At 57.2% G+C, this 13,282-nt stretch overlaps 1 protein-coding gene and 1 pseudogene across 2 annotated transcripts; one reads left to right on the top strand and one right to left on the bottom strand.

Moving 5' to 3' along the window:
• The first annotated feature begins 1,104 nt into the window (after positions 1-1,104).
• LOC117095251 lies at positions 1,105-2,530 on the top strand (annotated as a pseudogene).
• Positions 2,531-6,117: 3,587 nt separating this feature from the next.
• On the bottom strand, positions 6,118-10,573 carry LOC117094370 (alkaline phosphatase, placental type). Of its 2 annotated transcripts, XM_033229833.1 has the most exons (11): positions 10,097-10,569; positions 9,894-10,010; positions 9,665-9,780; positions 9,301-9,475; positions 9,052-9,224; positions 8,674-8,808; positions 8,503-8,575; positions 8,238-8,372; positions 7,964-8,155; positions 7,628-7,744; positions 6,118-7,508 (listed from the first exon to the last, which is right to left on the bottom strand). In XM_033229833.1, exons 1-11 carry the CDS (start codon positions 10,161-10,163, stop codon positions 7,210-7,212), a joined length of 1,599 nt encoding a protein of 532 aa, XP_033085724.1. In that variant the 5' UTR covers positions 10,164-10,569; the 3' UTR covers positions 6,118-7,209. The 2 variants fall into 2 exon arrangements, with proteins under 2 accessions (XP_033085724.1, XP_033085725.1); XM_033229834.1 differs by lacking the exons at positions 9,052-9,224; positions 9,301-9,475 and having other exon boundaries at positions 7,123-7,508; positions 10,097-10,573.
• Between the last annotated feature and the right edge of the window lie 2,709 nt (positions 10,574-13,282).

Genomic DNA, 13,282 nt, shown 5'->3' with positions numbered 1-13,282 from the left:
GAAGAGTGGCACCAGTCTGAGGTTGGACAGGAGTATTTTTTGGTGAAAGGGTAGGAAGGTCTTTGTGCAAGGTGGAACTGGAGCCTGGACCACTGGCATCACCCACTGACCCACAGCCTCAGCTTCCCTTTTGGAGACACTGCAGGGGAGCCAGGGAGCTGGGCCTCGGACCCCTCTTTACTGGCAGTCTGTGCAGGGTGACCAGGACTGTGTGGTCAGAGGCTAAACCCACGTCACCTCCAATAGGCTGTGATTGCTGTGCTCTGGGTCAACTGTGCATTGCTACCATGGGGCCGCACTCGCAGCCCCAGGCCTTCTTCTGGCAGGGTGCTCCGTTGCTCTCACTGGGTCAGGAACTAGGGGAAGAGAGCGAGGCCAACCAGAAGCCCAGACGCCCGTGGAGATCCTGTACAGGGGTTCCCAGGAGGACAAGGAAGCTCCCTGGTGGAGGTGCGCTCCGCGCAGGCGCTGTGCGGGCAGCCCAGGCACTCCTTTAGGGTTCCCTTATCCTTTAGGAGGAGTTCTCCCCGGGCGGTGCTCTAGGGCTATGGGCTGGGGCATGACGGCCCCCAGCTGCGTAGCTCCAGCCCCTTTCTAACCGGCTGGTGGGCAGCTCAGCTTGGGGACGCGGGATCCGAAGGGACCCCTCCCAGGAGTACCCGCTGCCTTTACTGGTCCTGGGACAGGGCTGGACCCGGCGGGCTGGCGGCTCGGTGGCAGAAAAGGCAGGAGGCGCTGGGAGACAGCGACTGCCCATGCAGCTCTGTTCAGGCTCCGGCTCTGGTTCGGAGCGGGCCCGCGAGGCCAGGTCCTGCTCAGGTGCTCACTCGCCAGGTAAATGGCGCCGAATCCCTGCAGCAGTCACCACCGTCTCGGCCGCTGCGCAGAGCCTCCTGACACCGTCTGCTCGCGCGCCGCGGGAGGTGAAACTTCGCCCACGTTTGGATTCTGGGGAGAACCTATTGAAGCCAGGAGTGGCTCGGGTCGGGGTCACAGACAGGGAGTGGGGGTGGGTGAGGGACGGAGCCGGTCTCCATCAGGGCCGCCCAGGGGGTGGGCTGTGTATCCACGACCCTGGGGCGTTGGCGCTCGCCCCTCGGGAAGGGGCGGGTGGGCCGTCGGGCCACCGAGCAGAAGAAGCAAGCGAGCGGGGTTGGAGTGGTCGATCCCGCGGACTTCCGCGAGGACAAAGTTTGGTTCTTTGGCCACTTTGTGGAGCCTCTGTCTGTGTTCAGCGCGGAAAACGGAAAGTGCAGCATAGGCGCGCTCCTGACGGCACCTCCTCACTCCAGCCTCCGCTCCTTCCCCCACATTCCGTCTGGCCTTGGCTGGGGCAGGTCCTGGACCAGAAAGGCGAAGAGAAGAGGTACGGGCCTTTCAGTGAAGGCCCACTACGTGCCAGGCCCCGTGCCCAGCGCCTCCCCCTTCCCATCAGGGCGCTCCCAACTCAGGGACCCGCACGTGTGTGCAGAGAGGGGGACAGGGGAGAAGACTCCACTTTGCACGCAGAGGTGGTGGCCCCGCCGAGCCATCCTGGTCCCTGGTTTCCCCAGTGAAAGAGGCCCGCGGCTGGGGCCTCTGCACCCAGGCCTATTTCTCTCCTCGCAGTGCCCAGGAACCCCGTTGGGCTGCGGCGCCTCATGAGCTTGCCTCTGTCCTTCTGGCAGCTGAGGCCCCAGGGGCCACGCTGAGGCCCACGAGGAGGCCGGAGGTCACGCGCATCGCGTAGCCCAGGTGGCCCAGGGCTGCACCCCGGCGGCCTCGGCGCCATGGAGTCCTGGTATTCGCTGATGGCGCACTACGATGAGTTATAGGAGGTCAAGTATGTGAGTCACTTCGGCGCGGGGGGCGCTTGCGGGGCCTTTCTGCCCCCAGGCCACCGGGCCCAGGCCGGGCTGCAGCGCTGGAAGCAGCTTGCAGTGAGCCTGCTGTCGGGTTGGTGTTTGCAGCCGGCCTCTGCTTCATCCTGGCGGCTATGCTGGCGCTCAAGTACCTGGGCTCGGTCGCGGCCGGCGGCGGCGCCTGTCCTGAAGGCTGTCCTGAGCGCAAGGCCTTTGCGTGAGCCGCTGGCTTCCTGGCAGCCAACCTGGACGCCAGCATCGACCCATGCCAGGACTTCTACTCGTTCGCCTGCGGCAGCTGGCTGAGGCGCCACGCCATCCCTGACGACAAGCTCACCTATGGCACCATTGCGGCCATCGGCGAGCAGAACGAGGAGCGCCTGCGGCGCCTGCTGGCTCGGCCCAAGGGTGGACCCAGCGGCGCTGCCCAGCACTAGGTGCACGCCTTCTTCCGCTTGTGCCTCGAGATGCGCGAGATCGAACGATTGAACCCGCTGCCCAGGCTGGAGATCATAGATGACTGCGGGGGCTGGGACCTGTGCGGCGCGGCGGAGCTCCCGGGGGTCGCTGCGGAATGGGACCTCAACCGGCTGCTGTAAAAAGTGCAGGGCATGTACAGCACCGTCGCGCTCTTCTCACTCATGGTCAGCCTGGACCACTGCAACTCTTTGCGCTAAGTCATCCGTGTGAGTGCGCGCCGGAAGCGCCCCGCCAGCGGCCGCGGCCCCAGGGCGCAGTGGCCTTGCTCAGGGGTTCCTGCGCGCGGGAGGAGGGTGCGCGAGAGGAGAGGAAGGGAAAGCAGGGGAGGGGGTGAGGGAGGGCACAGCGGCCGCGCGCGGGAAGAAGTCGTAAGTAATTTCCCTGGGGTAACTTCGGTGTTTAGCGGAGCAGCGGGAGCAGCCATTTCCCAGCTCTCTGGCAGGCAGTGAGGGCGGGGTGGGGGATGGGGAGTGCACGGCAATATATTCAAGCTTGTGTACAAAGCATTTGAGGTCGAGTTGAAGAAACAACTTGAAGAATGGTCTCACAGCAATTACAAACAAATACCCTTCGGCAATTACAAGAAGGCTTTCAATGACTGAACCCGAATACTTGGTTTCCTGGGTTAAACATACGCATTTGGGTGATGGCCGCTATATTATTTTTTGTAACTGATTGCAGGCTTCTGTAAATGGCTCTGTGCTGCCGCCCAAAGCATTTATCACCAGGGAAGAAGGAGAGATGCTTACCTTGCATTAGATAACCAGCAAGCTCTAAGAATTAAAGAAAGGGGAGATGTAGGGGGTGCATTTGAGCTCCAGGCATGGAAAAATACTCAGGTACTGTGTGTACGTTGTTTGTGCGTGAGAATGTAACTCCTTGACTTTGAAAACAGGACAAGGAGTGGAATGTGTGATAAGGAGCGCTGAAAACAGCCTCCTAAGAATGTGGTCTGAGTGCTTTTACAAGGCCATATGTGCCTCAGGACCCCACGGCAAAAACCCATCTGGTGGATGTTTGTAGTTTAACAAGCCCTCTAATAAATACTTGGCGGACAGATTTTGGGGCAGCACTCTCTCAGAGGAGCTGCTCCCTGCCCCGCTCAGCTGGAATTGTCTGAGTACTTCACTCTCAGCGTTCACAGCAGCTACAAGCTGCAAGTGGTGACCCCAACGTGACCACCTTGAAATTAGGCGTGGAGCAGGTCGACTCATCAACTTTTGGAACTAAAAATACCAAAAATTAGCCGGGCGTGGTGGCGGTTGCCTGTAATCCCAGCTACTCAGGAGGCTGAGGCAGAAGAATTGCTTGAACCCGGGAGGCAGATGTTGCAGTGAGCCGAGATCGCGCCACTGCACTCCAGCCTGGGCGATACAAGCGAAACTCCGTCTCAAACAAAACAAAACTCATGCTAAGGAAAGAGCATATTTTTGAGCAGAAATTTGAAAATATTTTCTCTGACACTTGATTTTGAGGTAAATAATGTATTGGACTCATAACACTCATACCTACACAGGAAAAGGAAGCTTGAGAACAGAATGATCTAATTTCAGAATAATCTTTTTCCTCCCCCTCCTCCTCCTCTTCTTCGTCTTCTTCCTATTCCTCTTCCTCTTCTTCTTCTTGAGATGGAGTTTCACTCTCCTCACCCAGGCTGGAGTGCAATGGTGCCATCTTGGCTCACTGCAACCTCTGCCTCCTGGATTCAAGCGATTCTCTTGTCTGAGCTTCCCGAGTAGCTAGGATTACAAGCGCCTGCCACCACACCTGGCTAATTTTTGTATTTTTAGTAGAGACAGAGTTTCACCATGATGACCAGGCTGGTCTCAAACTTCTGATCTCAAGTGATCCACCTGCCTCGGCCTCCCAAAAGGCTGGGATTACAGGCATGAGCCACAACACCTGGCTAGAATAATCTGTTTTTAAAACGTCTTCACTTTTAAAATATAGAAGTCCTTGGGTGTGAGCGCTCATGTAAAACCTAAACATGCAGCACCTCCGCATTGGTTAGAAAGAGGAACTTCCTAACCCACTGACAACTGGGAAGATAGAAATATACTAGCTGGATTTTACCAGAACCTTTGCATATTTGGTGAATGGAATGTAACAATGAGTGTGATGATTTACTAAGGCCAGCTAGTGGTGTCTACCTTCTGTTCACCTCCCATGTTTTTATGACAGCCACTAAAACCTAGAATTGAAAAAAAAAAAAAAAAAACTGTCCTGAGAGAGCCAGGTCCTCAAATAGATGTATATATTTTTCCAGACAGGGTCTTGCTGTGTCACCCAGGCTAGAGTGCAGTGGAGCAATCTTCTTTTACTGCAGCCTCAACCTCCCTGGGCTCAGTTGTTGTTTTTGTAGAGACGGGGTCTCACTATGTTGTCCAGGCTATTCTCGAACTCCTGAAGTCAAGTGATCCTACCCCGTCTTCCTGCCAAAGTGCTGGGATTGCAGGTGCTGAGCCGCCATGCCTGCCAAATAGATATTTTACAATGTTAAATTAATTTTCATGTGCAAGGACACATTCAATCATGCTAATATTTCTAGTGAGCACAAAATGCTTGCCTTTTTTTTTTTTCTCATAAGACAGAGTCTGGGTCTGTTGCACAGGCTGGAGTGCAGTGGTGTGATCTCAACTCACTGCAGCCTCTCAGGTTCAATCGATTCTCCTGCCTCAGCCTCCCAAGTAGCTGGGTGCTGACCACCACGCCCGGCTAAATTTTATAGTTTTAGTAGAGACCGTGTTTTAGTTTAGACCAGTTTTAGTTTTAGTTTCACCATGTTGGTTGGGCTGGTCTCAAACTCCTCACCTCAGGTGATCCTCTCACCACAACCTCCTGAGTAGCTGGGTCCACAGGCATGGGCCACGAGGCTTGGCTAATTTTTGTCTTTTTTGTAATAGTGTAAAATTTGCTGGAAAATGTGGTTGATTTCACCTTTCATTCTTCTCAGCCGGACGTGTGGCTCATGCCTGTAATCCCAAACTTTGGGAGACCGAGGTGGGCAGATCACCTGAGGTCAGGAGTTGGAGACCTGCCTAGCCAACATGGTGAAACCCCGTCTCTACTAAAAATACAAAAACTAGCCAAGCGTGGTGGTGCACACTTGTTAACCCCTAGCTACTTGGAGGGTGAGGCAGGGGAATGACTTGAACCCAGGAGGAGGAGGTTGCAGTGAGCCAAGACAAGATCATTGTACTCCAGCCTGGGCAACAAAGTGAGACTGCCTCAAAAAAAAAAAAAAAAAAAAATTCTTTTCAAGGTTCTCTTGGGGCAGGTGTGGTACTCTCCAAGCATGGCTGTATTGGGATAGGTGCTCCCGAATGCTTTCGGAAGGTCAGAAACACCTGGAGTCAGCTCCTTCCCCAGCTCTCACCTCTACCTATTACCCTCTACCACCCCCACCATCCACCCAAAAGACAAGACCCTTCTTCTGGCAGCAGCCAGAGTATTCATTTTCCACCTAGGGCAGGTCACAGCCCTACTCAAAGACCTCCAACCACATCCCTTTACTCAGACTTCACACTCCCCCATGCTCCCCACCCTCTTGACCCCTCAGATTTACCCCTTTACCCACCCACCCTCTAATCCAGCCCTTGGCCTCCCAGAGCACCTGCTGGCGCTGCCCCAGGGCCTTTGCACTGCTGTGCCGCCTTGCTCAAGCCCCACTTTGTTCAGGTCTCCTGCTCAATCGTCTGCTCCTCAGCAGCCCCTCCTGGCCTGCGTTATCCACCCCTCCAGACACTGTGCCCACAGGCACTCACGATTTTTCTCCTAGGAAGTAGTACTGGCATTACACTGTCTAACACTTCCTTTTCTTATTTGTTTATTTATTTATTTATTTATTTAATTTATTTTTGAGGCAGAATCTCGCTCTGTTGCCCAGGCTGGAGTGCAGTCGCATGACCTTGGTTCATTGCAACTTCTGCCTCCCAGGTTCAAGCGATTCTCCTGCTTTAGCCTCCTGGGTAGCTGGGACTACAGGCGCATAGATAAGGGGTTTCACCGTGTTAACCAGGATGGTCTCCATCTCCTGACCTCATGATCTGCCCACCTTGGCCTCCCAAAGTGCTGGATTACAAACACTTCCTTTTATTATTGCTTTGTCTCCAGGAGAGCGGAGGCCCTGGGGAGGCAGGGGAGTCTTCCTTGTTGAGAAATCTATGCCTAGTGTCCAGATGTCCGGGGAGGGACCTTTGGCTCCCGACTGCTGCCCTGCACCCAGGGCTTCCCAGGAGCTCCTTGGATCTCAGTTGGGTGCTGAAATTGGCATTTGGACGTATGGAACATCTGAGTAGTTGTGATTTGGGGCAAGCCTCTGCCATGAGGCAGAGAGCCCCTTGGAGGGGTACAGGAGTGTGGAATTAGCTCAGTGGGGGGCAGCCGAAGGCTGTGTCAAAATCCCCCTGGGGATCCCCACCCCAGCAGCCTCCTTGGCTGGCAGGGTGGCAGGAAGCCACGCTTCTCCAGGCGTCCTGAAGCTCCCGAGTCCTCAAGTCCCACATGTGATTCAAGGACTGAAGCAAAAGTCAGCGGGGTGCCGGGTCTGGGTGCTTCTCTTCCCCAGAAAGGGAGCCTGCCTGGTACCCAAGGACTATAGGTGGGGGCTGGATGGCCTGAGCTCCCTTCTTTCTTGGGGTGCAGGCAGCCACAGGGCACAACCTGCAGTCCCTGGGGTTGGGGCAGGGAGTCCAAGAGTAGCCAAGGGGCAGCTTTGGTGTCATGGGCTCAGTCCCCAGGGCGCACGAGGAGATGAAGGTTCCATGGCAGGACATCTGTGTGGCGACTCCGGGGGTGATGACTCGGGATGGAGGCCGGGCAGGACGACAGGAGGTGGGGAGCAGGAGAACTCGGAGATGGGGAAGCAGGAGCCCCAGGGATGGGACCCTCAGGGAGCAGTGACCGTCTCCAGCAGCAGCAGGGCCCCAGCCAGAAGAGGCAGGGACTCAGGGACCGCGGACCGCCCAGGGTGCGCGGCGTCGGTGGTGCCGGCGGGGGGCGCCAGGTCGCAGGCGGTGTAGGGCTCCAGGCAGGCGGCGAAGGCCATGACGTGCGCTATGAAGGTCTGCTCCTGCACGCCGTGAACCAGGTGCGCCTGCGGGCCGCGCGCGAACACCGCCACGTCCTCGCCTGCGTGGGTCTCTTCGTCCAGGGGCACTGCTGACTGCTGCCGATACTCGGGGCTCCCTGGTAGGAGAGTTCAGTTCCGGTAGGAGGGTCAGTTCCAGGCAGACAGAAGGTGACCCCTTCCAGCCAGTCCCCCATCCTTGGCACCCTGGTCCCCCTCGGGACCCCGCGGCACTTACCACTCTCGCTCTCCGTAACATCTGGCCGGGCGCCGTCCGTGATCACATAGCCCGGACCGTTTCCATATAGGAGGGCCGTGTAGGCCTTCCTGTCCTGGGCCTTGCCAGGTGCCAGCCCTGCAGAGAGAGGGGTCCCTGTGGTTGAGCTGAACACAGCTGTGGAGTGCCACCCACGTGCTGGGCACCGCCACTTTTTGCCTGGTCAGGGGCTTAGTCCTCAGGAGACCCTACAGGGCTGGTTGCCAGCATTACACCATTTGACAGAGGAGGAGACTGAGGCTCAGATTTCACCCATGTAATTGATGCAGCAGCACCTGCCACTCTCCCCAGGCCTACCGAAGATAGAGCTCCCTCGCAGTGGGTAGCCACCAAAGGAGAAGACGTGGGAGTGGTCAGCAGTGACGAGGGTCAGCGTGTCCTCCTCGCTGGTGAGCTGGCCCGCCCTCTCAATGGCGTCGTCAAACATGACCGCCTCAGTCAGTGCCTGGTAGGCCCTGCTTTCATGATGACCATGGTCAATGCGACCGCCTGCAGGAAGGCCAGAGAGGGGTGGTGCTGAACCTGCCCTGCTCCAAACCCCAACCCCCACTCCCCAGGGGCCACCACGCACCCTCCACGAAGAGGAAGAAACCGCGGGGATTCCTGCTTAGCAGGCGCAGGGCAGCCTCTGTCATCTCTATTAGGGAGGGGTCCAGTGTGGAGTCTCGGTGGATCTCATATTTCATGTCTCCGGGCTCAAAGAGACCTGTGGGACAAGGGGTCCCATGGTGACTGGCAGGCGGCGGGTGGGAGGGTGCTGGCAGACGTGTATGCAGGTTCAGAAGGTGCCATCTGAGGCCATCTGAGGGATTCCAGGGCAGGAAGGGGGTCATTACCCATGAGGTGGGTCACAGACGGGTCCTGGGAAGCCTGCATGAGCTCAGTGCGGTTCCACACGTACCGGGCGCCCTGCAGGGAGGGAGAGGGCCAGGCCTCAGCCCACAGCCCTGAGCCCCACACCTCTGCCCTTCCCCTGTTGTGCCTCCTGCACTGGCCAGACCCATCACCTGGTGCTTCGCCAGCCATTCCTGCACCAGGTTCTTCCCATCCATCCTGGTCCCATCCTGGCTGTAGTCATGTGGGTACTCAGGGTCTGGGGCCCCCATGCGAAACATGTGCTTTCGGCCTCCACCTAGGATCACCTGGGAACAGAGGATGGGGCACGTGGTTTGGGGCCTGGCCGGCCCTGTGCCACTTCCTCCTGCACAGCCCTTGGCTCCCCTCCCCAAGGTTGTGGGAGTGGCCCAGCCTGGGCTGCACCTTCTATGCCCCCAACCCCACCCTCAGACCCTGCTGACCCAGATCAGGCTGTTGGTTGCCTGGGTCTGAGCTGGTGCCCCCTGCTACTCTCTGCCCAGCCCCAACCCTTGGCCCTGGGGTCGCACGTCAATGTCCATGTTGGAAATGAGCTGCGTGGCGATGTCCTTGCAGCCCTCCCGGCGGGCCGAGCCAGGCATGTTGGCGTCCGAGTACCAGTTGCGGTTCACCGTGTGGGCGTAGGCACCGGCTGGTGAGGCGTGCTGCACCCGTGTGGTGGTCACCACTCCCACTGACTTCCCTAAGGGTGACAAAGGTCAGGATATGTGACCAAGGTCTGTGACCTGGCCCTGATCCCGCAGTGCGCCCCAGCTCACCTGCTTTCTTGGCCCGATTCATCACGGAGACCACCTCATTGCCGCGTGTCGTGTTGCACTGGTTAAAGCGGGCAGCTGCACTCAAGCCGATGGTCTGGAAGTTGCCCTTGACCCCGCACAGGTAGGCCGTGGCTGTGGCTGCACTGTCTGGCACATGCTTATCTACACTGTATGTCTGGGGACAGAGACACTCTGAGCTTTTCTGTGGGGCAGACACACAGACCCTGATCTCTGTCCTCTGGGATTCCAACTGCCCCCAGCTCCTTACTGGAGGCCCAGCTGTTTAGGGTCCCTCCGTCCTACCACACTCCATAGCCAGGATACCCTTCTCTGCTTGAAGACTCTAAGGTGGCCCAGCCCTTACCTTGGACAGAGCCACGTATGGGAAGTGGTCCATGGCCAGGGGGGTCTCAGGCCCCAGTTTGTCCTTCTTCTGCCCCTTTAGGATCCTGGTGGCTGTCACCGTAGACACCCCCATCCCTGAAGGAGCAGAAATGTGTGAGGCTTGGGCCCCAGGGTTGTCCTGGAACCACCGAGTGTCTGGGCGCTAGGGCTGTGAGGGCTGCGGGGATGGACAGGCCTTGCTCACTCACCATCGCCCAGGAAGAGGATGAGGTTCTTGGCGACCTTCTGGATGGGCTGCAGCTTCTTGGCGGCACCCAGGGCCTCGGCTGCCTGGCGGTTCCAGAAGGCTGGGTTCTCCTCCTCAGCTGGCCGGGGGAGAGCAAAGATCAGGTCAGCCTGGGCTGGGGGGTGCCCTGTGTGTGTGTAGGGGCAGCTCGGGGAGCCTCATTACCTGGGATGATGGCCAGGGAGAGCTGTAGCCTCAGGCCCAGCAGCAGAAGCACCCAGGACCTCCGCATGTCTGAAGGGCAGCAGGAGAGTGGTGTGGCAGAAATTCCGGGTATGGAGCGTGAGCTGCACTCCAGGCTGCCTGGGTTTAAATCAGGGAGAACTGTGTCTCGGCTTCTCCCCTTGTTGCCACCTTGACCCCGCCCAGCCTCTTGACATGACTGAAGGGAGTGGCAGGGTGCGGCTGGGCTGGGCCAGGCTGGAGTTGGGGTCCTGAGAAAGGCAGCTCAGGGTGGGACCAGGTGTTGCTCAGGGAAGGGTGGGGTTTTGGGTACAGATGCCATCTGAGTGAGTGTGGTGTGCATCCTGCAGCCAGGAGCCCCTCCCCCAACCCCTGCTCACTGTGTCTTGTGTGGAACAAGACGCCCTGTCACTCATTCATTCACCCATTTTTTTTCTAGAGTTCCCAGAAGCTAGGGCCAGGCTCTGTTCTGCTGTCGAGAGGAGGGGAGGCTGGAAGCACACAGCCCGGGCCAGGGCCTGGGTTCAGCCTACTGATGCCAGGAGCCTGGGCCCGGTGGGAAAGGGGCACGTGGGGGGCTTTGCTGCCCTGGCACCCCCTTGCTCCATCATCTGGCTTTGGCCTGGACAGGTGGGGCTGGCAGGAATCCGGGCCCAGAGCTCTAGGGCTGTGGGCAGTTGTGGGTCCAATGGTGACAACACTGACAACACTGAGCCAGTCCTGCCCATTGCTCACATTCTGTGTGTGATTGTGTAGGTGTTTGTGTGGATGCACTCGTACTAATGTTTGGATGGCGCAGGTGGGAGAGAGTCCACCCCAGCCCAACCACAGCAGCCCCTTCCGCACTCAGGCCTGCTCGCCCTGAGCCCCAGGCTTGGCCCCCAGAACCCAGGGGACCTTACCTGCTGCCCAGCCTCTGCCTTCCCTGCCCCACTCCACACCACCCCCACGGACTTCCCTCACGCCAAGCTTTCTGGAGTCCTTCTGCCTGCACCTGCCTGGCTTCCCGCTGGTCGTCCTGGGGCTCTCAGGGAAGATGTCACCCTCATGGGCCCTTCCTGCCTCCTGCTTGTTGCCCCCTTAGTTCCCTCTACCTCCCGCTTCATCTTGCTGAGTGACGACATTTCTGGGCTAAATTTCAGAGGAGACTCACTAACAGGCAGCCCTTAATAATTCATTGATTCACTCCAAACTCAAGGCCAGTCAGGAGATTTTGCAGCCATCCCCACGATTATTTTTCAAGTGGGAGTTGTTTTGGTTTTGGAGACAGGGCCCCACTCTGTCAGCCAGGTTGGAGGGCGATGGCTGAGTTGCAGCTCCCTGCAGCTTCTGATCTCCCAGGCTCAAGCTATCTTCCCACCTCTGCCTCTCACGTAGCTGGGGCCAATGGCATGTGCCACCACACCCGACTCATATTTTATTTTGTGTAAAGACATGGTTTTGTTATGTTGCCCAGGCTGGTCTCGAGCCCCTTGGGCCCAAGGGATCCTCACATCTCAGCCTCCCAAAGTGTCTGGATTACAGACATGAGCCACTGCACTCACCTTCCTCTTTTTTTTTTTTTTTTTGAGACATGGTCTCATTCTGTCACCAGGCTGGACTGCAGTGGTGTGATCATGGCTCACTGCCTCAGCCTTAGCTTCAGCCTCCGCAGTAGTTGGGCTTATTGGCACCAGCCACCATGCCTAGCTAAATTTTTTTTTTGTAGAGTCTCACTATGTTGCCCAGGCTGCTCTCAAACTCCTGGCTTCAAGTGATCCTCCCGCCTCAGCCTCTCAGACCACTGAGATCACAAGTGTGAGCCACTGGGCCCAGCTGGGTGTTGTCGTTTGGCAACAACATTCATTCCCAGCCCCTGCCATGCTGTCCCCTGAGTGGCAAGGGCTGTCACCATATTTCCCAGTGAGATGCCCTGGTAAGATCTGGAGGGCAGGAGGCAGGCAGAAGCCATTCATCCGTGGTTGGCAGTAACTGGTAAGGGGGCAAATTCAGCCCTACCCGGCCACTTTGGGAGGCTGAGGCAGGTGGATCACCTGAGGTTGGGAGTTCAAGACCAGCCTGACCAACATGGATAAACCCCATCTCTACTAAAAACTACAAAATTAGCCAGGCGTGGTGGCACATACCTGTAAGGTGGGCACTGAGCTGGAACATGGTCTGGACTGCACAGAGCTTGGTATCCCCAAGGGCACCAGGTGGTAGAGGGTGCTAAGGGATCCAGATGGGGCCCTGCAGGACCAGCCCTTCCTTCCCAGAGAGCAGAAGGACCAAGACGACCAATCCTCAGAGAATACACGCCGCAGCCTGGGCCTCCCCTTGCCCTAGGGAACAGCAACCAAGAATCCCAGGAATGGAGGCTTTATATCTCCCTCCAGCCGGGGAAGCCCTGCTGCTTCTGCTTCGAAATCCCTGGGTCTCAGAGGAAGAGCTGTAACCAGACATTATGACAGGCGACTCTGGCATGAAGTAGGAGGCAGCGTGGCCAAGCATCCCCGTGTGGCCAGGGTGTCATCAGACGTTGAATGTGGACGAGTATCCTTTGTTTTCTGCAAGTGACATTGGCGTGTGTCTGGTCTCCAGTCTTGCTCAGGCGCCTGACAAAATTCACCACATAGTGAGCAACATAGCGAGACCCTGTTTCTATTTAATTTAATTAATTAATTAATTTATGTTTTTTTGGGATGGAATCCCGTTCTGTCCCACAGGCTGGAGTGCAGTGATGCCATCTCGGCTCACTGCAACCTCTACCTCCCAGGTTCAAGCGATTCGCCTGCCTCAGCCTCTTGAGTAGCTGGGATTACAGGCGCCTGCCACCATGCGCAGCTAATTTTTGTATTTTTATTTTTTTGGTTTTGTTTATTTACTTGTTTTGGAGACAGAGTCTCGCTCTGTCACCCAGGTTGGAGTGTAATGGTGAGATCTCTGCTCACTGCAACCTCCGCCTCCCAGGTTCAAGCAATTCTCCTGCCTCAGCCTCCCGAGTAGCTGGGACTACAGGCACCTGCTACCAAACCTGACTCATTTTGCATTTTTAGTGGAGATGGGGTTTCACCATGTTGACCAAGCTGGCCTCAAACTCCTGACCTCAGGCAATCTACCTGCCTTGGCCTTCCAAAGTGTTGGGATTACAGGCGTAAGCCACTGCGCCCGGCTGATTTTTGTATTTTT

Source organism: Trachypithecus francoisi, unplaced genomic scaffold (genome assembly GCF_009764315.1).
Source record: "Trachypithecus francoisi isolate TF-2019V2 unplaced genomic scaffold, Tfra_2.0 Lachesis_group13, whole genome shotgun sequence".
Lineage (NCBI taxonomy): Eukaryota > Metazoa > Chordata > Mammalia > Primates > Cercopithecidae > Trachypithecus > Trachypithecus francoisi.
Note: the sequence above shows the minus strand (reverse complement) of the source record. Positions and strands in the feature narration are given on the sequence as shown.

Excerpts from the sequence above, each read along its gene's own strand:
- LOC117094370 (XM_033229833.1), bottom strand. The coding sequence starts at position 10,163 with ATGCGGAGGTCCTGGGTGCTTCTGCTGCTGGGCCTGAGGCTACAGCTC. Across the intron at positions 9,781-9,893 it reads CATCCTCTTCCTGGGCGATG|GGATGGGGGTGTCTACGGTG; the intron begins GTGAGTGAGCAA and ends CTGCTCCTTCAG. Across the intron at positions 7,745-7,963 it reads GCGAGGGAGCTCTATCTTCG|GGCTGGCACCTGGCAAGGCC; the intron begins GTAGGCCTGGGG and ends CTCTCTCTGCAG.